Source organism: Carex rostrata, chromosome 31 (assembly GCF_964058835.1).
Source record: "Carex rostrata chromosome 31, lpCarRost1.2, whole genome shotgun sequence".
Taxonomy (NCBI): Eukaryota; Viridiplantae; Streptophyta; class Magnoliopsida; order Poales; family Cyperaceae; genus Carex; species Carex rostrata.
In genome coordinates this window covers 2,418,131-2,444,601 of record NC_135948.1, presented here as the reverse complement: position 1 = coordinate 2,444,601, position 26,471 = coordinate 2,418,131, and the positions used below count along the sequence as shown (strand labels likewise).

Here is a 26,471-nt window from a genome sequence, read left to right as displayed (position 1 = left end):
CCGTATCTGCGAATCCGCTCCATTTACACCCTTACCTAGCCCGCATTTATATATTAAATTCAGCTAACATGTTTTTATATAACTACATTCAGTTATCAACTTTTATCAATAATTTCTTAGTATAGAACTTGAAATTTAGTACCGGAGATTAAGTAAAGAGTTGGTAAAGTTATACTTTCCTTGAATTAAAATCTGAACGCATGATGCCATGACACTTTTTCTATGCCTTTTTTTTTCCTAATTTATTGACTTTCCTTTTTAAAATTTGAAGTAATTTTATTAAATTTTTGACTTTTAGTTTGCTTTAATTAGAATGCACGGAATGCAATAACCGAAGTTCTTATTTTTACCAACTTAAAAAAATAATAAACCAAATAATCCATTTTTTCGAAATTAGATTTTTAATTACTAAGATCACAGACTTAATCAGTGATCCATTTGACTGGGACCGCATATTCAATCGGCAACTCCAATTTTAGCTGCAAAAATTAATCAAAAACACAATTATTGAAGTCACCGATAAAATCTACGATCCCATCCATCGCAGATTGAGTCTGCAATCCTAGTATTTATGGAATTTTTGGAGAAAAAAAAAGAAGCTTAATGGGATTTGTTTGGAAGATGGTAAAAATAAAATTTTCGGCTGCAATAATTCAGATTTTATGATGTTGGAATAACGAATCGTGACAATGAATCGGGTGCGCGATAATGATTAATTGATTATGATGTTGGAATTTTTCGTGACGATAACAGTACAATAGTGATAAATAATTATTAACTACTGTTAATTTATTACGTAACGTAACCAAAGAGACGAGCTGAAGGGGTTACATAGTGTGGAGCTGGAGCTAGATTGATCTATTATACTTTTAGTTTTAACCTTCTATTCTGTAAGTTTAATTTCATATTCATACTTGTAAAAAAAAAATTCAATTTTTTTTTATTATAATTTGTATCACTACCTTTGTATTGTTTTATTTATTTAAAAAACAAATCGGCGACTAAGATGGCGCTGATCAGTTGTATAATTTTATTTTTATTTTTGAGAAGTTGCATATGTCCATGATTTTTATTAATTAGTATGTTATAAAAACATTTGCCGAGTCGGTGAATTATTGTCGGCTTCATTATATATATATATATTTTGTGGTCACAGCAAAAGCACTTAATTTTTCGTTCTTTTCTAGATATTTTCTGAAGCGGAATTTTCGTCCCTAGATATCTTGTCCATCCTTCTCCAATCTGGTCCGCCCACCTCAATCAAACGGTCCAGATCAATTTTCTGGGATTTTTTTTTTTAATTAACTGGGAAATGAGAATGTAGATAAGATGGTGATAGTAGGACCTGCTTTATATTTAAGCGTACAAAAGCATTATATGCAATCAATTACTATTCATACATTTACATCTGAGTTGGGAAAAAAAAGTACATAGCTAATGTTATCCGGGAAAAAAAAACAAATATATCGTTTTTCTCATGATGTGTCAGCCCAACCACCTGATGCATATATACAAGCAATTAACGGTGCATATATATTTCGCATGTTTTTTGTGTCATCGTGTGTATGGAGGTGGGGTGACTGATCCGCTGAATCTCGCACAGTAAACTCGTGATTTGATTAATATGGGTACGGTACACAATTAACTAAATCTCGTAGTACGTTCTAATAATCATCGTTTTCACCAAACTCTTTGACTTACAGCCACGAGTGCGTGAGAAATTAAAGTATTCAGAAATTTTATGCAAGGCGGTGATTTAATATTTAATACGCGCTAAATTTTTAATATATATGGTTTCCTCCTATGTTTAATTAATATTTACTAGTTTGAGCTTTACTTCATCCATGCATGCTTTTCATTAATCACTTATCTAAAAATATTCCAGTCTTAACATTAAATTAACATTTCTTTAATTTCCATAATTTTATATATCCAAATAAGTTGCTATTGCTATGTACAATTTGTTATGAGTTGAGCAATACTCAGAATGGACATGGATGGAACAATCACACAAACCTCTTATTTTCTTCTACTTATTAATTGCATGACACTACTATCAACAAAAATAATTAAATTCTATATAACAAATTAATTAAGTCATCATTATCCACCTAATATTAGTTAGACTTAGCCTATCATTAGCTCGAGTAGATTTTTCTGTATTTGATGAGGCAGAAAGCCACATTGCCACATCATTCTTGCACCGAAAATGCTAATTGTGCTGGATTTGTAGCCTAACAAAAATAATAATAATTTGCTAAATGTAAAAAAAAAAAAAGAGCTCAGCCCATCAATTTGCTTTTACCTTTAGGCCTAATAGCCCATATACTATCCAACATGCTCTCCACAAAAGTTTTCCCTTTCACAAATACCCACAAAAATATGAGATTTGTACATATATTATTTCTTGAAATGATATTATCAAACACCCCCCTCCTCAGTCCTCTCTAATTGATAGGCTAGACACATTTATTTACTTCATTTATTGCAGACTTTACTTCCGTGTTGTCAAATTATAATCTTATTAATTTCACATGATTTTGTTTCCATTACTCATTGGCTACAGCTTTTAGGTAGCATTCATTTGCATTTACTATTTTACTCACAAAAATATTGTGTGCATTTATTATAAAAGGGATGGTTTTAACTTAGTTTTGTCGCTGTCAAAAATACGTTACAGCGATCAATATAAAACTAATTTATAAATATGTAATACAGCTATCAATATTTGTGCAACATATTCACCTTTATGATCTTCAGTGGCAATAACAAAAGAAAAGGATAGGCCAACAAAAATGAAACTTTGGAGGGCAATTAAACAAAAAGGAAAACACATGGATGGAACTAGGGGTGATTAATGAGCGAGCATGAGCGAGTTAGGGTATGCTCATGCTCGCTCATTAAGTAAATGAGCGAGTTGTTAATGAGCGAGTTTAAATGAGCGGATAAATGAGCGAGTTGTAAATGAGCGAGTTATGAGCGGCTCACGAGTTATGACTTATGACTCATAACAAAATTATATAGTGTGCTCACGCATAACAAAATTTGTTAAAAGTCATTATAACAAAATCCAACAAATTGTCATAATTCATTTAAATGAGCGAGTTGTTATGACTATTACTTGTTTTGGGATTTAGGCGGAGGTTTTGCTTCTGCCGATTTACAAAAATAAATGAATATGAAACTATGAATATTAGTATATTACACACGATTAAATGTTACATTGTGCTCACTATATTACACATGATCAAATATGAAACTATGCTTACTATTTATCAATTTTAATGAGGCAGGGTTGATGTTACACAGAATTACATAGGATTAAATGTGGCAAGGATTAGATGTGGCAAATGCTTAATGAGCGAGTTATGAGCGAGTTGGGTCATGCTCATGCTCGTTCATTAAATAAATGAGCGAGTTGTTAATGAGCGAGTTTAAATGAGCGGATAAATGAGCGAGTTTAGGCGAGCTTTTAATGAGCGAGTTATGAGCGGCTCACGAGTTATGAGCGATTTACTCACCCCTAGATGGAACATTGGGAATTTATCGAATTCTTATCCTCTGAGATATCTCAAACTTTGCGTGACTTTACCGAAAATTTTAACCGTTTAAATAAGTTCTGCATGAATCTCGAAGCACAAATAATACAGTCCCCGTGCCCTATCAACGAATAGACACCTGACACGTCGGTCACGCAAAAGTTCAGATATCTCAGAGGATACGCACTCGAATTTATCAGTAACTGTAAGATTTGCACTAATAAACTGTATCACACTGAGTTCGGATCCTCTGCATTAACTCAAAAGGGAATCTTTTGAGTTAATGAATATTGACCATCCGATATGTTTTAAGATTCGTTCAGACTAGATCTGCATTAATATTAAAGGGCCCTATATCTTAAGCAGGGGCCAGATTGGCTCTGTTTAAAATCAGACGGTTGAGATTCACAGTATCACACTACTCATGAGTCCCGAAGGAATTAATAATTAAAAAGGAACTAGACTACGAGAAGAGTAAACAAACCGTAAACCAGGAGCAGTTCTTCTATAAGTAGATTGTTATAGTCTCTGGTAAGATTCCCCTTTCTCTCTCTCCTCTCTCCCTCTCTTTCTCCAGTTGTGAGTACGAACGGCTATCCTTCTCTCAGTCTCTCTGTCTCACGAGTGTGCCATCTAATCTAACCCCATTTGTATTATTTTCAAGTTAACCTGATTCTTACATTCGTTGTATTTGATTAGATCAGTGTATTTAATTAATACAAATCTAAGAAAAGAGGAAAATACAACGCCAAAAATTGTATTAGAATGGAGCAATTACGGCCTATTTCTCTCAGCATTCTGCTCTTCTTTCTTCTCCGAGGTATTATTTCAAACATGTCCCAATGCTGGTTTGTACTTCGTTTAGTGTTAGAAATTGGGAAGGGGTAAAGGGGAAGATGTGAACATTCAGGCACTATCGCTTGTTTACACTGTAGATAAATGCCCCAATTTTTTTTTTTCTTTTGCTCTCTTTTCCCTCCTTGTTACTGTATTTTCAAGAGAGAAGTTTTGTTCTGGATAAAGATATATTACAAAAGAGAGACATCCACAATTTAAGCCATATTTTGTGACTATCCTGCCACATGAAATAAAATCTAGAAAAATGGTGAGATTGTTTATCACCAAAAGACCCCAGAGCAATTTTCTCTTTTAATAATTAGCTTTTATTTTCATAATTGTTCATCTATAAATTCGCTCACCCAATTTTTTTGAAATTTCACAGATTGCGGATTAGTGGAGAGTGCTACATTCAACTTTGTTAACAATTGTGGAGGCCCAGTTTGGCCTGGGATTCTCTCCAATGCGGGCACCGCAAAACTCGAGACAACAGGGTTTCAGCTCCCACCCGGTGGTTCACGATCGATTCAGGCTCCGACAGGTTGGTCGGGTCGGTTCTGGGGCCGAACCGGTTGCTCCTTTGACTCGTCAGGTCGTGGCTCCTGTTCAACTGGTGATTGTGGTTCAAACCAAGTTGAGTGCAATGGTGCCGGCGCTGCTCCACCAGCCACACTGGCCGAGTTCACACTCGCATCAGCAGCTTCGACCCTGGATTTCTATGATGTCAGCTTGGTTGATGGGTACTGTTATTATTTAACAACCTATACTATATTTGTTGATTTTGAAAAGTTTTAGGTTTAGTGCTTGTAATTTTGGTTGTGGTGACAGTAGCAGGGCTAAATTTGGAACTAAATATGCTTTTATATATCCCCAAGTTGAATCGCGTCCTGTTTTAAAATATACTCTGGACAGAGCTTCTAACAAATTCGAAACTGAACAATCTTTTAAAAACCTTAGTGACCTTGTATTTTCACAAATATATTTGAAAACTTCTTTAGGGAAAATCATCTTTCTAAATGCTTTTTATATAGTGATAGAGACTGAACTGAACTTCTCTTGAACTGGTAGCAAGCCACAATCTAGCAATTGAATTTTAACTATTTATTCCACATAAAAGGACCATTTTGCCCTCTATTAAGATGTCATGTCAACTACTGATAATATATTAGGTAAAACCAACAAAAAGAAATCTCTGTTTTTGGTATAACCGATGTAGCAACCCTTGCAAAATTCTGATTCCATGTTCGATACAGGTACAACCTTCCAATAATGGTACAACCAAGTGGAAGTTGCATGGCAACTGGGTGCACAGTTGATCTAAACCAAAAGTGTCCGCCCGAGTTGCGTGTTGCAAATGGAGATGCATGCAAGAGTGCTTGCGAGGCATTTAACAAGCCGGAGTACTGTTGTAGTGGTAATTATGGAAACCCAAATACATGCAAACCTACTGTGTATTCTCAAATGTTCAAGTCGGCATGCCCAAGGTCATATAGCTATGCATATGATGACCCGACAAGTACGTTTACATGCACTGGTGGGGCCAACTATGTAGTTACCTTCTGCCCTGGATCTACTTCTCCGAGGTAAATTTTTGCGCAATTTTTTCATGAATTAATCTTGGTTCACGTAAAGTTAAATTCTAGCAGCTGGGTTGATATCTAGTGGCTGGATCCTAATTGCTAGTATTGATTTTAAAAAAGTTTATTTAAATCTATAATTTGTACTTAATGGAATTGTAAATCACTGAAAACTAGGAGTAATAATAACCAATTAATTCTGAAAACAAAATTCTTTTACATGTCACACTGAAATTAAGGGCCATGGCTTTGGGTTTTCCTATGATGTACTTCTTTTGAATTAATTAGTAAGAATGGTACAAAAGAAGAAATGTATCATTTGTACCTAAAATATTACAAAGTACAAAGAATTTGTTGGAATACATTTGTTGTTTGTCAAAAGCAATTTATTATTTAAAAATATAAGGGTCTAACTTGTATTTTTCTCCACCCATTTCATTGTCATGCACCTAAAAGTTTTGAGGATAGCACACCAGTGGCTGATTATGCTTTCAACTTGGTTAGGCTGAACAGACCACTAAATTTTTTGAACATATGCCTAGACCAATACTTGAAGGATTCCCTATTATTCATCTTTCTCCTTTGTTTGGCTAATAGAACAACAACTTTCTTTGATGTGTTTAGTTATTGATTTGGAAGGGTCTGAGTATAGTTGGTGGATTACTTGTTTGTCATTTTTCGTTTCGGGTGCTATTGGTTTTAGATTTCTGAATATCACAAAGGTTTCTTCAGCAAAATAGAGACTCCAGTTTCCAAATTAGACTTCGGAGGATTGTTTAGTCAAATAGGTATAAACCAGATAGATAACACATGAGATAAGCTAAATAGCAAAACAATAAAAGAGAAAGCATAGTAGTTTTTTTTTTCTTTAAACCTTGTACTTTGTTATATTCTTTACCATCCTTCTGAGGTTTCTATCCAGTGGATTTAACTGTTCATTATAAGAGTCCAACTGCCACCACTTTATTGCTCCTTTTATTAATTAGTTGCCTCTTAAATTTTGATGTGACTCTACCTAAAAGAATCTCACATAAAAGTTATTAATTTTTTCAATGATTATTAACTCAAATTTCTATCTTATAACTGTGACAACTGTTATTTGCTTGAATTTGAATACTAATATCAATTTTGTTTTGTGAATTTGCAGCAGCAGTAAAAAATCATCAACAGATTCAGGCACATCAACCCCACAATTATCAGGCGGTATAACCACCACTGGTACTGGCAATAATTATGATGATAGCAATAACCAAAACAACAATGGTGTAATGTTGCAAGATAATTCTTGGCTCGCAAGTTTAGCAACCGGCGACTCAGCGCCTACAAAAAGACCAAAATTGCCCCTCTTGCTTGCCTTCTCATTTTCTCTAGTCCTCCTGCTATAGTCTCACTTTTGGAAAAGAAAAAAAGAGGTCGGATAGAAGTGGGCTCGTTTTCTCTAACCCTAAAGGGTACAAGGCTTTAAAGTGGGGATGAAGAGATTCCCATTGTGGCCTTAAATTGAGGCAATTTGCACCATTTTCAAAGGAATTTTATTGGGGGACGAGTTTGACTAAGATTGCAAATTGGTAGGAAAATTTAAATCATGGGTTTTTGTGTATTTTGTGGAATTGTAATATAGATTTTAATATTTTATCCAATTAGTTAATTGATTCCATCCATGTTTCTTGATTGTTAGCACGGAGTGGGGTATATAATAGTGATGTATGTACACTCCTACGGTAGTGATGGTCACATGGGGCTGTAGTGTAGGGTTTTAAGCACGCTCATTGTAGGGTTGTGGCTTGTGAGATGGAATTAGGGATTTGTTTTTTTCTTCTCCATTTTCCTATATACTGTAGATATCCATTTCATGTTGTTGGCATGAAGGGCGTCATTGAAGAAAATATGGAGCCAATGTTTAAACTTTAAAGCATAATCAATTTTAAAATCTTTCTAGGATCACATGTAAGGCTGTAACTATATTATGGGACTGTGCTGTATGCCTGTATATTAGTTTGTTATGAATTTTTGTAATGAAGAATATGAGAAAAGTACCAAAATGTTTGCTAATATAAAGAAATTGATGCATCCATTGCTTTGTAAACGGAGAGGAGGCAATCTGGGCAGTATGGGCAGGGGATTAGGGTTAGGTTATGGGTTAATTCCTTTTTTATTTGTTGAGGGAGGCTGAGAGAAAAGATACCAAATTGATGCTTTATAGGAAAGGAAGGATGGCAGTTAAGTGGGCCCCATACTTGATGATTTTTTAAAGCATTGGGCATACTGCTGATATTCTACCCCAAGTTTTACATAGAAAGCTATTGGTGATGTCATTTTAATCTGGGATTTACTATTTGCAATTAGAATTTTGTGCATGGAGTAATCAGTAATCAATCAACGAATGGTACATGCATCATTTATCCTTATGTAGTTGAGGATAACATAGATACATATTTTATTACTCGATTATACAGTATACTTTATTGTTTCAATCATGTTTTAATTTTCACCAAAAAAGATTGTCCACTAACAAACTTAATTTTTACGATGAGTAAAAGTAATCCTGGAATGATGAGTGCAAAGTTTATTAAATGCGGTGAAGAGTTTATTTGACTCGAATATGTCGATAATAGCTGATGGTAAGAGATAAAATCAAAACTAGAAAATATTGCTTACTAATGTATAAAACTACCAACTCAGCAAGATCTTGGAAGCATTGTCGGTAGGGGTGTAAACGGATCGGATATTATCCGATTTCGTCCAGATCCGAATCCGCAAAATTACTAAATTATCCGATCTGTATATGTATCTGAGACTATCTGTATCCGGAGTTAGGCTGGGGTGCTATGGATAGCATAGTGGCCTCTATGCTACGGCTCAATATTCGAGTTTTCAAAATCCAAACGGTCGATCCGAACCGTTCATCTTATTCTCCATATTAATATCTGCTTGGAGACCAAATTTTACATTTTTCTGAATTTTTTTACTATTTATTAAGTATTTTACAAAATTGTTGATCCAACGGTGGCTGCACAAAACAGTAAAACCGTTGGATTAGCGATTTTCAAAGTGGCTTAATAAATAGTAAAAAAATTCAGAAAATTATAAAATTTGGTCTCCAAGCAGATATTAATATGGAGAATAAGATGAACGGTTCGGATCGACCGTTTGGATTTTGAAAACTCGAATATTGAGCCATAGCATAGAGGCCACTATGCTATCCATAGCACCCCAGCCTAACTCCTGTATCCGTGTCCATATCCGTATCCAAAAAATCATAACGGATAAGGATACGGTAAGGCCTTTAAATATCCGTATCCGACCGTTTACACTTTTAAACTACAACAAAGGTGCTATATGTTCTTACATTAATTTATTAAATTGCATATTGTATCAATAATTTATTAAAATTGTATATAGATACATATTTTAATGAACAATATATTTCAACCCACATAATTAGTTACTAATATTTTAATAATATAACAGATGTTTTGTAATCAACAAGTTAATTATAAAAAATATCCATATCCGTCCGATATCCAATCTGTATCCGTACCCGTATTCGAAAAATTATAATGGATACAGATACGGTAACACCACTATCAGATCCGTATCAGACCGTTTACACCCCTTATTGTCAGAGCAATCCAACAGTATCTGTTGGTACCCCTCTCATGTGGGGGGCCACTTGGTAGTTAATTTTCTGTAATCTCTTATTTTCAGGTCCTTTTTAATTACCTCTTAAGTTTTGCTCTTTTTCATTTTTTTTTCTCAAGATCAATTAGAACCAGAATAATTCTATCATAGATCTGCCTTTTAAGGCCTAAACGGAGGTGGATATTTTATTATTGTCCACCAAATTCGGTTGACAACCGCCCTTGTACCAAAATAGAACTTTTAATCAATGTTAATGTTCTCCAACTAATTGTAAAATTAATTTTAATTAACATGAGGAATTAAGTTCACTTTCAAGTTCCAACAATACATTTTATTAGTGACGCTCAATATTACCTACAGTTCTACTTTCAAATAATGAATTTTTCTTTCACAATAATTGAGAACAGATACCTGTCAGTTAATGGAATATGGACCATATCAAACGAGATCGAGAGAACCACGCAACAATTATGTGATTTGATGATGACTATTGTCGTCTAGTCTCAGACCATCCAAAACAAAGTGGTGCATGGTACAATCTCAGGATCTCAGCATAGAACCTCACAGTCACAGTACCTGAGCTCATCAAGTTGGTACCTCAGTTACATATCTCTCTAAAGTTTCCGTGGTGGTTTCCATGATGTAACTTGCCAATGTGTCTCAGAATTTTTGTGAGAATTGAATCTATGACTCGCACCAGTGCTAAGTCTGCGGTTCACATCAAAAAAAAAAAAAAAAAAATTAATCATAAGAAAATTGGTTAAGTATATTATGTATTTGTTCAAAGGTCCATATTTGTTTAATGGGATCGTTATACTATATTACTAAATGTTTATTAAAATTACATGATCAGGATATAAATGCAATTTTATTAGTCCATAGTTAACTTTCTTACTAAAAAATAGGATTTAGTCCTAATAATAAAACTATCATCAAATTAATTTTCTCTCATAAATACTTAATCTCGTTTGACCGAATGGTCAAACTCAATTATCAAATTTCTCTCATAAAAAAAATATAATGCAGTGAAAACCAACTCTTAAAAAATAAATGCTGCGTAACACGCCATTAATATATGGACTCAATAACAATATAAAATACAAACATACTTTACATAAAAGTAGAGTTCTAAATAGTTAGCAAAGCTACACAATGGCTGCGTTATTGTTATTTTTCAGATCTTAAAATTTATAGCGCTATTAACCGCTTTCTTTTTATCAGAGTTCTAAATAACTAGCTATAAGTGCACAATAACTATGCTATAAGTTTTTCGGACCTTAAAAATTATAGTGGTATAAATGCTATTTAGAATCTTGCTTGTGAATGTCAATTAACTCGCTAATCTACGCGAATTGTGAAAGATTTGCACTTAAATAAATACTGACGTACGTACAAAGACCTACACAAGGACTTAGCTGTAACGATAGGTTATGTTAGATATATTATATAGAGCTATTATAAGGGCTAGAGTAGATAAAGGTTCTCACCATAGCTAAAAGGGGATCCTGTGATGATTCTTTCTGTCATCTTGTGCTTTTGCAGTGGTGCCTTCTATCCTGCCGACATTATTTTCTTGAAGATATTTTACCTACTTACCAACTGCTGAGTTCTTAAATTTATCTACATTTTTATTTTTTATATTTTTTAAAGAACTTAATATATGTATATTGTATGAGAAGTTTTGAGATGTTTCTATTTTTTTTTGCCTACAACATACCTTTATTTTTTAAAACTTTAATAATTCAAAAGTCAAAATTTAAAAGTCAAAATAAAACAGTTTTTTTTTTTTTTTTTTGAAGGTTGGCAATGCCAACAATATATTGATAAGAAAATCAAAGGTTTATTTACAACACTATGCATATAAGTAAGTTAAAAAAGAAAAAAGAATAATATGAAAAAGGAAATATGAGCTCTATATATATACATAATTCTATTTCTAGCTCTAGCATGAATGTTTTTTCAAAAATAAAACAGTTGAATATGATCTACATCATTTTATCTATGCACGCCGATTTTTTTAAAAATACCCAAAAAAAATTATTTTATTAAAAATAACCAGGTTTTGAGTGGAATTTTAAAAATATCCAGGCCGCATATTTTTTCCGCGCTCCGTAATTTTTATTTCGGGCCGCGGAAAAAATTTGCGCTCCGAATTTTTTTTTTTTTGAGATTTTTTTATTCCGAGCGCAGATTTTTTCTGCGGCCCGTATTTTATGTATAATATATGTGTATGTATACATAATATAATATATGTATAATATAATTACATATAATTATATATAATTAAGGTTTTTGTATAATTATATAATATAATATAATTATACAAAAACCTAAATTACTCTACATGCAAACTAAAAAATTCCACAATTAATAATTACACTACAAAAACTTGAATTATACTAAACAAAATACCGATCGTTGTACGTCTACCATCGAACGAAAACTTAAACTGAGTTTTTGAGGCACTAAACGACGTTTTTTTTTTAAATTCTGATGCTTCCGATGCGACGATGCCCGGTGTACCATCAGTACAAAATCGGATCCGTCTCGTTCTCCCCTTTCCGAAAAGTGCTCATACGCGCAAATCCGACTTTCCTAACCAAAGTTATAGATGTTTATATATACATATACATAGAGATGGGCTATGGTGCATTGCAATGCATGAACCCCCTTATGCATTGCACTATAATCACGGATTTGAAGTCCAAGCGACCGATCCGAACCGTTAGATGTTTAATCCATATTGAAATGTGCTTGGAAACCAAATTTTACATTTTTTGGAATTTTTTTACTATTTATTAAGCATTTTTGAAAATTGCTGTTTAGCTGTGAACAGTAAAAAACAGTAAAATTTTCTGGACCATCAGATCAGCGACTTTCAAAATTGCTTAATAAATAGTAAAAAAATTCCAAAAAATGTAAAATTTGGTCCCCAAGCACATATTAATATGAAGAACAAGATGAACGGTTCGGATCGGTCGTTTGGGCTTTAAATCCATAATTTATAGTGCAATGCATAAGAGGGTTCATGCATTGCAATGCACCATAGCCCATCTCCATATACATATATTATAAAAAAATGAGTTATACATATATTATATATATTTTTTCTTTCTCCAAACTCTAAAAACAAAAAAAAAATCCGGGCCGCAGAAAAAATCTGCGCTCGGAATAAAAAAATCTAAAAAAAAAATAAAAAATTTGGAGCGCATATTTTTTCTGCGGCCCGGAATAAAAATTCTGGAGCGCGGAAAAAATCTGCGGCCTGGGTATTTTTAAAATTCCACTCAAAACCTGGTTATTTTTAATAAAATAAATTTTTTTTGAGTATTTTTAAAAAAAATCGGCTATGCATGTGTAAAAAATTATGACATTTCAATTTTATTTTGGTTGTCATCAAGAGCTTGTAAAAAAAAATACTAATTTGGATGATTTCTAGACGTTGATTTTTGAACTCATTGATTCACGTAAAAATAAAATTGAAATGTGATTATTTTTTATGAGCATATAGAGAAAATAAGATAGATCACATCTAACGATTTTATTTTGACTTTTAAGTTTTAAATTTTGAGTTATTAAAGTTTTAAAAAATAGAGGCATGGTGGAGGCACAAAAAATGGAGGCACAAAAAATGGAGGCATTTGAACCCTCCTCAGATTGTATTATGTTTATGAATTAGTACATGGTAGAGTTTAAATGTCTGTGGAATTGAGAAAAGGAGGACCCTCCTATTCTTCAATCTGAACCGTTCAAAATCGATCAAACGGCTTCAAGTACATCTGATTTGTTTTAATAGATTATATTGATATAAAAGAAAAATGTAATTGAATTCGTTTGATCGATTTTAAACGATTTGAGTTGGAGAATAGGAGGGTTCTCCTTTTCTCAAGAAAAGGAGCAGATTGGCTTCCAAATGTCTGTAACATCCAAACGCACCCTTAAGTGAAGATGTATTTTTTAAAGCCAAACATATATTAATGTCTGCTCATCTGTTCGATAAAAAAAATTGCACCTGCATATCGGGTTATATCCTATCAGACCCGATAACAAACAGTTGTACTTGTAGTGGGTTTCAGCTACCCATAACATTGTTTAATTCCTTGATTCCTCCTTTTTTTTTCCTTGAAATTGGTCACTTAATTTAAAACTCGATATTAGTGCAATACCTGCGCAATCGAACTTTCCGACACAGATTTTAATCATCTCCAGCATTATAGAAAGATCACAACTAAAGGGAAGAATTAATTGAGTATTCAGATGGTGCTGTTATTAATTAAAGAATGATGCTACTGGTATATTCTGCACACGGCTGAGATTAATGAAGTACGATACAAATGGCAATTAAAGTATTGTTTTTCTTTTAACATGTATATTGCTTGCTTAATTTGATTTGATTAATGGCACTCTATCTTGGCTGCTATATATTAATAATGTATTGATTAATGGCACTCTATCTTTCCTTTAACCTAATTTGCCTTCATCATTACATATAACATGTCCCAATGTTGATTTCTTGAAATGGGCACACAGATTGTTTTCTTAAATAAATAACTCCTTCTTTCTGCTGTCAAGGATGAAAAAAGAAGAAGATGAAGACAATTTTCTATACCCTCATGCTTTTTGTTGGACATAGATATTACTCTGCAAAAAGTCTCTACTTGATAATTCATTGATGAAGCCACACACAACAAGCACAAGTTGATGATTTTTGTTAGCACCTTTGTGTTATCAGTATTTTCTGCCCAGTAAAATTCATCTGTAGCTAACAAAACACCTGACTAATTAATAATCATTTTTATAATAGCCTTCTACTCGCACTAACACAGACAGAATGAAGTGACACAGGACAAAAAATTCAACTTCAAAAGAACATAGGCAAAAGAAAAGCTAATACGATGCAGGAGGGAAGCTGCATTTCAAGTGCACACACCTAGCCTTTCTCCTTTGTCTTGAAAGTTTTGGCTGGAACTTCTGCGAAAAGAGAGGGAACTTTCATCAGGTTCCAACTTGCAAACAGTGTCCAAAGATTATGTTCTTACTGGCACGTGGCTTTTATAAGGATTGAGCTTCACAAAAGCAACATTAGCAAAATCGACAGCATTTTGTTAAGTGCTTTATGAAATGCGACAAATAATTTTGCAACTTGTACACATTTAATGTAATATATTCCTTCTTTTAGGAATACAAGATCCCAAACTCCTTAGTAATATTGACAACTTTATACTGTTTGATTTGTATTATGTGCAGTAATTTAAATTTTGAGTTTGTCTGTGAAATCCAAACATTCGTTACGAATCTTAAAAGTGTCCACTTTCTATTAATCTTAAAACATTCGTTACGAATCTTAAAACTGTCCGCTTTCTATTAATCTGCCCTGTGAATTTTTAAATTGATTCAATTTCTTATAATTAGTCTGATTCTGAACAAATTTTTTGAATTAGATCGATTTTGTGGACAGTGTTTTTAGTTTGATATGCTCAAGTCTGCGCTTAGGATTTTAAAATTAAAGGCCGGAAGCCATTGAAACTTGAGCTTGTATTTTTTTTTTTTGGTTCAGTAATATGTTGGTAAGAGTTTACCAGCTATATATGTCTATCGTTTTCCAGAAACTGTTTTGCAATGCGCATAAATAACCACATACATCATAAAACAAATTGGGCTATTATTGTGTCTTACTTCTAAGTTATAAATTGGGCTTATATTGTGTCTTACATCTCAAGTCATAAATTGGGCTTGTATTGTGTCTTATAAATTGGGTTAAATGGAGTCGAAATCCTAACGCCATATATATATATATATATATATATATAGAGTTAGGCTGGGTGCTATGGATAGCATAGTGGCCTCTATGCTACGGCTCAATATTCGAGTTTTCAAAATCCAAACGGTCGATCCGAACCGTTCATCTTATTCTCCATATTAATATCTGCTTGGAGACCAAATTTTATAATTTTCTGAATTTTTTTACTATTTATTAAGCCACTTTGAAAATCGCTAATCCAACGGTTTTACTGTTTTGTGCAGCCACCGTTGGATCAACAATTTTGTAAAATACTTAATAAATAGTAAAAAAATTCAGAAAAATGTAAAATTTGATCTCCAAGCAGATATTAATATGGAGAATAAGATGAACGGTTCGGATCGACCGTTTGAATTTTGAAAACTCGAATATTGAGCCGTAGCATAGAGGCCACTATGCTATCCATAGCACCCAGCCTAACTCTCTCTATATATATATTTTTTACATAGTAAACGTGATGAAGGGAAACGGACACATCCATTCATTTAAGCTCTGAGTCTCCTATCTTGTTACCTCCCAAATGACCTAGGGGTGAAAACGGAGCGGATATGGTAAACCATATCCATATTCCTTTTTTTATATTTTTCGGATACGGATACGAAGCTAATATCAAACAGATAGATACAGACATAGATTCGAATCAAATCAAATATTTATGAAAATAATATAAAAAAAATTAAAAATTATTAAAGTTCGTAATATTTATCTAATTATAATGGTAAATAATATAAATTTTTCATAATATATATTAAAATATATAGTATAAATCTATTATTTGAATACGGATAAATGAAATGTAAAACCATATAAGTATACTCATCCTTACATCCTTACAGATATTCAGATATCCACGTCTAAATTTTTGAATACTCGTCGTACATTATCCATACTGTTTTCACCCCTACCCAAATTGGTATTGTAAAAGAAATGAAATAATAAAGAGTTTAAAAGAATCGTAACTTCCATTCATTCCGTTACATCGCTTTTGTAGACTTCCCTCCCGTTCAGTAATACTCCCAAACGGCGTTCCCTCCGTTACATCGCATATATTTCATTACATACCAAACTCCAAAATTCAACATCAGAGATCACATAGCCTACTTTCACCAAACTTTGTGCAAATTTAAATTCAAAATTTTAAATTCGTGCTTAATTTAATATGAGAATGTTACCTCTTGACCCAAATTAACATAATATGACTAATTTAGGCATCATAAGTTAGTTACATCAACTGAAACTTAAATAACAAAAACATTCATCTTTTGAGCGGAAAAAAAGATGTTCACCAATTCTAAATCACTCCAGCAAAAAATACTCAAGAATTAAAGACACTATAATCTGAGCTTCACAAATTTAATTGCCATCAACACTTCTATGCTTTCCCCTAAAAAAAACATAGAATACATATCAAACAAAGAAACTTTATTAATTCTAATAGCAGGAAATTGACAAAAACCTAAACAAACCACAAATGTCAGGGTTGTACAACTGTTTGAGATAGTTTCTGGCTTTCTTCTCATTTAAAGGAGAGAAAGTACCACTATGTTGCATCTAGTTACTGAAGGTTGATAGTACAACCAATTGAATGCAGAAAGAAGAAAATTTAATTGTGTACCTTGGATTTGTTGGACTTCTTGGTGCTTGGTTTGACTTCTGGTTCAGGCTTCTTTTTGAAAGGGAGGAAGTCAACACCCCCCATGTATGGACGTAACACTTCTGGCACCTCAAATCCATCTTCTCTCTGATAATTTTCAATAATGCAGCATATAGTTCTCTCTGTCGCGGTCAAGGTTGAGTTCAGCATGTGCACAAACTGCTTTGCTTGCTCGTCATTCTGTACCAATTCAAAACTACGAATATCTTAATACTGATGACAAAGACAGTAATGGTGATGAATGACAAGGATGGCGATAACTTTGGCTCGTTTTCTTCAATTAGTTATGTTACAGGCATCTTAGTAATGACTTTAATAGTGAGACCTGACAAATCTAGTTTATGAGAGACTACGGTATTATGCATAGCTCACACCGGTCCGAACTTAAATTTATATCTCTGTTTTCAAAGTTCAAATAGTCAATCCGAATCGCTCAACATAATCTCTATATGAAAATATACATGGAGATCAAATCTTATATTTTTCAGAATTTTTTTACTATATTTTTACATATATAAAAAATCACTCGAACTAAAGATTGTGGACCATTCAAAATTAGTGATTTTCTACCTATCCAAGAATATAGTAAAAAAAATTATAAAAAATGTAAAATTTAGCCTCCAAGTACATTTTCATATGGAAATCATGTTGAGCAGTTTCGATCGACCGTTTGGACAACATTGAAAACTAAGATATGAAGCCATAGTACGGACCGATCTGCGCTATGCATAGTACCGTAGCCTCACTCAACAAATATTGCATGGAAGCCTCATATGAGGATAAATCTCACACCGATGGGTATACCAGCATGTGATACAATGACCAAACTTTCACCAATGACTAAGTGTCAAAGTACCTAGTATTAATTATTTTCTCAACTGAATTCGAGGCATCAAAATAAAATAAAATAAAAAACAGAAAGAGGGGAAAAGAGGGCTTTCCTTCTTCTGGCCAAAGCCAATTCCTAGTTTCCGAGACTGGAAGTCTGTACAGTTTGAGCAGGAGACAAGCTCTCTGTACGTCTTTGAAGCTGGAAACCATGCCTCAAGATCATATTTCTTGGCCGCGGCATCATTCAGAGCACCTGACACGATTGCTACCACTTGGTATGGTAAGTTCAGCTGAAAATTAAAAGTACTTGTGTGACTCACAGTAAGCTCAACATACAAAAAGAAAAAATCAGGGTGGTTAAACTCAGAGAATACTTTAATGGGGTCCTTCCTTGACAATTGGCTTGAGAAGGAAAAACTGTACGAATACAACTAGACGAAACTAAAGGGAACATATTAGTATGATAATGAAACTCTATACTGGTACAATGCTTACAGATTTGTAGAAATCCTCCGAATTCTTCAGCATTTCCTCGAGCATCTCCCAGGAATCATTATCATTAGGGCTGGTAATGCAGAACTGCTCCACCTTTTCAAATTGATGCACTCTGAATATTCCTAGTGTGTCTCTCCCATGTGACCCCACTTCTTTCCTGAAGCAAGTTGAGTAGCCTGCATACCTATTTTGAGGATCACCAAAAAGCGAACCAATTTCCAGTTTATAAATCATTATTATTATTTACTACTAATCACTCCTAATGTTAGTGGTTTATTCTTTAATTTCGTTACCCAAAACAGAATGCCGAGCTAGCTAATAACCAAGACAAATTTACATCACATGTGTCTTAACAGAAAAGTGTTAGAATGTCAATGAATGCTTTTGTACCCCTTCAAACTCTCCACTACACAATCCTTAACTATTGTTGGTTCGTATTAATTATAAATTTACTGACTGATAAGAGGGGCAAAAAGGCCATAATATATAACATACACCATAAAAAGCATCAAATAGGATTTTACTTTATTGGGACGTCAGTAGGATAGATACGATCACCAAAATGATATGCACATAAAGGTTGCTCAGCTGTAGCAATTAAATATTTGTCATCCCCCTCACCTGTCACCTGTCAAAAGTACACAATTATAACATACTCAACTGGAGTAAAGAAAAAAAAATGTGATAGAGAAAAGGAATATTACCTTGTATAGTTCCTCGTCGAATTGAGCAAGCTGAGCACACTTTCCCATGACATCCTTTCTCATGAAAAATGGGGTTTGCATGGGACTGTAACCCCTGGCCATTAAAAATGAAAGCCCATAGTTTATAAGTGCCTGATTCAATAGGACTCCATAGCCCTTCAGATAATATCCTCTGCCACCAGCCACATCAGCACCTAAAAGCAATAATATCATCAACTTGTTCACAATCAAATAGATGGCCATCGGGGTATTTACATACTAGTAATAAAGATATGCAAACCTTTTTCCAAATTTACAAAATCAAGTAGTTCAACGAGATCGACGTGGCTTTTCAAATTATCCTCCATCCTTCTTTCTCCCACTGTTCGTATCACCGCATTGTTGGCCTACATATTTCATGCAAGCAGCAACTTTTGAAATTATCTCTTAAAGTCTCAATTAACAATCAATGCCTACCATTGTTCATCCACTCCGAATAAAAAATAATTAGTACCATAAAAGAAATTATATGGATAAAGCCGGCATCAATCACCTCTTACTACTGCCTTGACAATGCCCACACTTATTTTAGTTCTCTCTATGGGTTGTTTGTTGCTGCAGTCATTTTCAATTTGGACTTTTTACTTTGGTTTGTGTATTTTGTCTCTGTTCTTCTTTTACATGGGGCTTTCTGTGCTGCAACCATTTTCAATTTGAACTGTTACTTTGGTTTGTGTATTTTGTCTTTGTTCTTCTTTTGGGTTAAATATACAAACAACATTTTAAATAATTCTACCAAATGGGATGGATATCTATCATACCAACTTGCAAAGATTGCAATTTCAGAACTCAATACTGCCATTAATCTGTACAAAGTGGTAAATGTATATACAATCAATTGCGGAGAGACATGAGCTTCATTTTTCGTTTTTTTAGGTCAGTTGGTGCAGAGCACCTGATCTTATTTACTGGTACAGGCACCGGGGTAGGTACAGAAGGGAAATTTTAGTAATTATATTTGAGCGTATATAATATTACTTTTCGAGTTATTTAGAAAAAAAAAAACCTCGTCGTTGCTGATTGGCACTGAGTCATGGATGAGGTTGCCAATGGTATCCAGCTTGGCATCAAGGGCTGCCTTGGCTGCTTGCACCTCTTCCTCTTTCTCTGCCGTTTGCTTCTTGTTCTCATTGGTGCTGTTTATCACCTCTGTTGCATCCAGCTTCAACTACACAAACCCCCACAAGCAATTACTAGAAAAGTTAATTGTGAGTTATAACCACCGAAGATAGAAAATACAATCTCAATAGGTAATTGCGAGTATCTGGTAACAATACATCTGCATTCCTCAATTTTAAATTTTAGCCCGAATTTAATCGTAGAGCGCTGATACACACCATTTCAGCTAAGTGTAAGTCATAGACCAATCAAAACGACAAAAAAATGAGCAAAAAATTGGCTGATCACATATCAGTGCTGAACAGCTAAAAACAACATCCAGTGTCTGGTGACTACAGGACAACAAGCAGCCGAGATTGGAATTGCTAATTGATCATACCAGCACTAGGCGTTCAAGTACCAATAGTATACTGCTACTGAAATGTTACTACAAAAGGAGTACATTTCTTTTCACTTGATCTTTTGGGTCTCCACTTTGCATACACATGAAAAGGAACATTCTATAGGCTATGAAGGGTGTTATACCACTTTGAGCCGGGCAACCTCTTTGTTTATCTTGTTGAAATCCTTCCTCAGCGACTCCAGTTCGAATTGGCCTGAAATTTCAATAGCAGTTGATTGATACAAAAAAACAACAACCAGTTATTCACTGCAACACCTTGTGAAATGTAAAGATAGAGTTTCACTGCACTTAAAGAGATTAGGTACACAACATTAACTAAGCCATTATTTGGCACCCGACATGTTTAAAAGTTCACTATTCAAAAGAAAACTCCCAATTTGGTTTTCTATACTACAAAAGCTGGAGTGTGCTGCCCTGCTTCAAACACAATTCCAAATATAGAAATGGCCTGAAGCTACAACTGGGCATAAGTAAAATAAAAAATTAAAAAAAAATCATAGTTTCTAGATCTCAAGCCCCTCTACTAGCATATTTCTTTCTGAAACTCCGATCTTCTCCTCCAGCAATAAAAATTCGGGGTTTTAGAGAGCAAAAATAGTAAACAGATTTAATAAAAAAACGTACGCTGGCGCCATTCCTTGTCGAGATTGATGATTTCATCTACAATCTCGACGCTAGCGAAGCGCCGCCGCTGAGACTCGCGCACGATTTCCGGATCGAACCCCTTCTCTGCTCTGAATAGATTAATATCCAACATTTTCTTGGTAGTTTTTTCCTGCAGCTTCTGTTCCTCTTGAAAGATAGCTTCTCTTTTCTCGTGGTTTGCTAATAAATCCCGAACGGAATGATATAAATAGTGGAGTCGTTAGAGGTTTTAGGGAGAAAGTCTGCTAACGGCAAGAGTCGATACCAATTCGACTCTGACTAGGGTTTTCTGAAATTCAGATGCGCTGTGGCGAAAGTCATATTAGTGCGCTACACCTAATGGCATCCTATTCCTATGTGTATTCCGGGAGGATTGACTATTGAGAGGGACTGGTTCACTAATTAATTGAAGGAAGAGTGGGGCTCAAGTTTGGCTCAATGAATTTCTTGCCCGGGTTTGCGATTCTATGGTGATATGCTCTGGTTTCTTATAATTTGGTGCGTTTTCTATTTGCCAATTGCAATTTGCATGATTTATTAATTGATGCAATTACGGGTAACTAATGTCAAAACTCCACCAACGTAAGTACTTCAATTTCTCAGGTCGTGCATTATATTTTAAAGAATTATTTTAATAGAAAATTTCTGTTTTTATTGAAATTAAAATGGATATAGAATTCTAGTATCAGTAATGATCTTTTATATTTTAAAGATGTTTTTATGTACAAAATAGTATGGAGAAGAATTCAACCATTCAAGAAAAATGAAGGGAATAGAGGTGAGAAGCGATCAAACCGATCGAGGTTGTTTATCTGTTTTAGAAGAGAAAAATCGGAGAGGAACAAGAGGGGAGCGGAGGGGAGAAAAAAATGAAGTCGCTATACAAAATTGGTGAATTTTGTCACCTCCAAATTAGAGTATAGAGAGAGTAAACTCTCCACCGACTTCTTCATTTCCTCTATGTGGTGTCCTGAAAATAAATACAGTAGATTGTGATGCTTTTAAATGTAATAGTCGTATGCCGAATTTAACACATACTAGTGTGAGAAATTTAGTAATTTAAATATCGTCAAAAGTGTTTTAATTTTATATTCTTCAAAATTTAACAAATATTGTTTGGATAATCTAATTTTGAACGATAACATAATTATTCATGAAATTGTGAATAGAAGTGCCATAAATTAAATTGTGGCCGTCAAAAAACTTAATCAGGCAACTCGCATCAGAGAATGATTTGGCTGCTTAATATTGGAACACTTCAAACATTACTATATAACAATACAACTATTTTTCTAAAGAGGAGGGTTCAAATGCCTCCATTTTTTGTGCCTCCATTTTTAAAAACTTTAATAACTAAAAATTTGAATCTTAAAATTCAAAATGAAACCGTTAGATATGAACTATATCATTTTATCTATGCACATGTAAAAAATTATGACATTTCAACTTTATTTTGATTGTCATATTGAGCTTGTAAAAATGTATACAAATGTGAATAATTTCTAGATGTTGATTTTAACTTATTGATTCATATAAAAGCAAAATCAAAATGTGATATTTTTTTTATGGGCACAGAGAGAAAATTGTTGGGTTTCGCGCGGTGCTAACCAAAAACCCGTTTAAGCTTAAGTTGCGGAATGACCGTAGAACAAAAATTTCTACGGCCAACTTAAGCTCAGGATTAAACGGGGTATGTCAGGAAACTTTCCAAGACGGTCCACCTTCAGTATTCCTTTGGCATCAAAACCCAATTTAATCCTTTTACAGATCTACTCCATGATTGATTTCTAAAACTTTAATCTACTTACCAATTAAATAGATTAATATAGCATATTTATACCTTGTTTCCAAATCACAGTTGGAATGCAGACCAAGCGAGTAGAGCCTCACCAGGGAAGGAATCGACTCGGAGTATCACACGTGTGATACCTCTATCGGTTATCCACCAGGACTAACCGGAGAGCGGTTTATTTCTTCTGCCAGAAATACCGTAAACCGCAGAATTCTGCAAAAACACTATTCACGGGAAAAAGACGAAAACCCGTAAACACGAATTTTCGGTTGCTCAGTTTCATCAATATGCAAAACTGACATACCGCTAAATTCGGTAAAACACTATTCATCAATCCCGTAAATATACTCCACAACAACCCGCAAGATTATACGTCAAGTACGTATAACTTTCTTTTCTCAACCGAAACACTATTTGGGAGAGAAACCGAGAAAGAGAAAAAATACCGATCCGTTTCAACACGAAACCGGTATGAATGAATTAGTTATTTTCTCTCTACCCCTCCACCCCTATTTATAGTGTTTAGGGTCAGTTGCAAAAGACCAAAATACCCTCCAAGTTCGGCCTATTTACAAGGTATGCCATTGACACCTCATCCTTTTATATGTGAAATGACCAAAATACCCCTTCCACACCCTTCCACACTCTTCTCCATGTTTCTACACATGCAAGGTGGCATAGGTGTGAAATGACCATTTTGCCCTTGTGGATAGGATTGATGACATGTCATCTGGATAGGATCAATGACATGTCATGCGGATAAGGACGAATCTGAAAAGACCCGAATGCCATCGGCTCGAACACAAATAATATTCATATAATTATTCTGAACAATTATATATATATTTTTCTTGCGGTTTGTTGTTTCGGTAATTTATACAACGTGTCCTGCACATTTATAAATTAACCGGTTAACTTTTATACAACGTGTCACACACGTTTATAAATTAACCAATGTTTTTGCTTGTTATTTTTACATAACATTTATAATTTAATTATAACACGTATAATTAATTATAACCATCTTACTATTGATCATAACCAATTTATAATCAATCACAATAAGATTCTCCGATTAACTCCTATATGGTGTGACCCAATAGGATCTGTGTTATGTTGGTAAATAGAGTTAAAACTGTTTTAACTTCTATAATCATGGGTGGCATCTGGCAACACATCATGACCATCCAATTACACAGATGATGTTGTACTGTACAATATCACGATCCAGTAAACAATTTACTTGTGTCTGTTCTTCTGTCTCATAGCTATCAGATCAGTTTCAAGGTAGATGTGTGTCATCCTTGCTAACTGAATCTTTTCTTGATCTTGAGCAGATTATCAAATATAATTACTCTTGTAATTATACCGCTAGCAGATAATCTAACTCTACCAAGGGGCCCAGTGATGCTATAGCTCGTATCAAGCTTCTAAATAGCGTTTATAGCGGTGTAGCGGGGAGACAAAAAAAAAGCTTTAGCGAATAGCGGAGCTATAGCGAAAGCTATTATAAATAGCGTTTTTTTATTTCAAAAATTATATTTTATATTTCTACTAATAGTAAAAAGAGTGATGCTTCTATGGACATAAGGGCCTATTTGTAAAATGAATATATTTTTATTTTCAAAGTTCAAACAGCCAATCCGAACCGTTTATCTTGTTCTCCATATTAATATATCTTTGGAGACCAAATTTTACATTTTTTTGAATTTATTTACTATTTATTAAGATGGGTATAAAAAATATCAAATTCAGATCATTGAATTTTGTACCCATCTTAATAAATAGTAAAAAAAAATCAGAAAAATGTAAAATTTGGTCTCCAAGCACATATTAATATGGAGAACAAGATGAACGGTTCGGATCGACTGTTTGAACTTTAAAAATAAAAATATGTTCATTTTACAAATAGGTCCTTATGTCCATAGAAGGCTTTGCCTAGTAAAAATGTCTCATCAAGAAAACAAATATCAAATTAATTAAGAAGTTCTAATATTATTCATATTAAACCAATACAAAGTTCAAATTGTCATTCAAAATATCCCTAATTCAAAAACTATCGATATATTTTATATTAAAAATATACCACTACCGTATATTAATGCATGATACAAAATTTAATTGATATAGCAGTATAGCCCGCACATGTTCCATTGTATTGATATAGCTTAATAAAGTAAAAAAAAAAACCAATCTAGATATTAATGCCCATTAAAATTGCAAAATCATGTTTTCAGAAAAAAAAAAAATTTGCAAAATCATAACCCATGTAGCATAGCGGACCGCTATTGCCGCTATTACCGCTACGCGCTACGCGCTATAGCGGACCGCTATTACCGCTATAGCGGTCGTAGCTTGATTAGCGCAGTTTTAGCCCGTAGCTTAGCTTTCTGGGTCCAAAACCGCTATAGCTAGCTATTTAGAAGCTTGGCTCGTATAGAGATACGAGGGATAAATAGTATTCTTGGTAAACTATCACTTCCTCAGCTAAGCTATACATATGGAAAAGCTACCGTTATGACTGCTTTTTACGGACAGCGGTAGATAACAATCACACATACATATTTCTCAGTGGGAACGATAAATACCTCATACTGTAGAACCTGACACTGAATGAAAACATAAATGACACGAACACAATTCTATTTAATGTTTCATTCGGGGTCTGTCAAATACCATGTTCCTAGAACATGTATCTATGTGATTAAAATGACATCTCGTGTTAGGTGGTCTGTAAAACTTAACCATCTTTTAATCCACATACTAACCTTATCGCGGTAATTAGTGTTCCTGCTAATTACCTTGGTCAGTGACTTTTTAAGAGTATATATCATCTATATTATGGAGTTTCACAATTTCAGTCATGAACTCGAAATGATCCATAAATTCAATAATACTCAAGGCAACAAAATGATATATAAATAAACATTCAATTCATGAACAAAGCTTTATGATAAATTATCGTATTATTGACTTCTAGATTATTACAAACTAACAAAAATAACATAGATCACATCTAACGGTTTTATTTTGATGTTTAAGTTTTAAACTTTGAGTTATTTAAGTTTTTAAAAATGGAGGCATGATGGAGGCACAAAAAATGAAGGCATTTGAACCCTCCTCTTTTCTCTAAATTCATCTCGAAAAGATAAAATTTCGTATTAGAAAAATATTTTGTTCTTAAATCGAGACAAATACAAATATACAATCAAATAAAACGTAAAAGATAAAATAATATATACAAAATTTCAATAAATTATTGCATAAAATAAAAGTATTAATTGCCATACAAAATGCAACAGATTCCTTGCCTGAAAAGAAATCCTTCCTGCGAGCCATTATCTGCACATACAATCAGTGTTTGGTTTTGATCTCCCATGACAAATTCAAAAGC

General features: G+C 33.7%; 2 protein-coding genes and 1 long non-coding RNA gene across 3 annotated transcripts; 1 reads left to right on the top strand and 2 right to left on the bottom strand.

The window, feature by feature from the left end:
* Positions 1 to 4,053: 4,053 nt before the first annotated feature.
* Positions 4,054 to 7,615, top strand: LOC144547452 (thaumatin-like protein 1). Its single transcript, XM_078296105.1, has 4 exons — positions 4,054 to 4,359; positions 4,762 to 5,116; positions 5,630 to 5,959; positions 7,101 to 7,615. The coding sequence occupies exons 1-4, from the start codon at positions 4,305 to 4,307 to the stop codon at positions 7,336 to 7,338; spliced, it is 978 nt and encodes a 325-aa protein (XP_078152231.1). The 5' UTR covers positions 4,054 to 4,304; the 3' UTR covers positions 7,339 to 7,615.
* LOC144547453 (uncharacterized) lies at positions 5,279 to 5,621 on the bottom strand. Its single transcript, XR_013509083.1, has 2 exons — positions 5,418 to 5,621; positions 5,279 to 5,328 (listed from the first exon to the last, which is right to left on the bottom strand). It is a non-coding gene; the product is annotated as an uncharacterized LOC144547453 (long non-coding RNA).
* Positions 7,616 to 16,544: 8,929 nt separating the features above from the next.
* LOC144547356 (serine--tRNA ligase-like) lies at positions 16,545 to 21,530 on the bottom strand. The gene is made up of 10 exons (XM_078295984.1): positions 21,265 to 21,530; positions 20,763 to 20,833; positions 20,125 to 20,286; positions 19,360 to 19,465; positions 19,080 to 19,273; positions 18,900 to 19,003; positions 18,376 to 18,559; positions 17,993 to 18,170; positions 17,011 to 17,231; positions 16,545 to 16,779 (listed from the first exon to the last, which is right to left on the bottom strand). Exons 1-10 carry the CDS (start codon positions 21,395 to 21,397, stop codon positions 16,768 to 16,770), a joined length of 1,365 nt encoding a protein of 454 aa, XP_078152110.1. The 5' UTR covers positions 21,398 to 21,530; the 3' UTR covers positions 16,545 to 16,767.
* Positions 21,531 to 26,471: the final 4,941 nt, after the last annotated feature.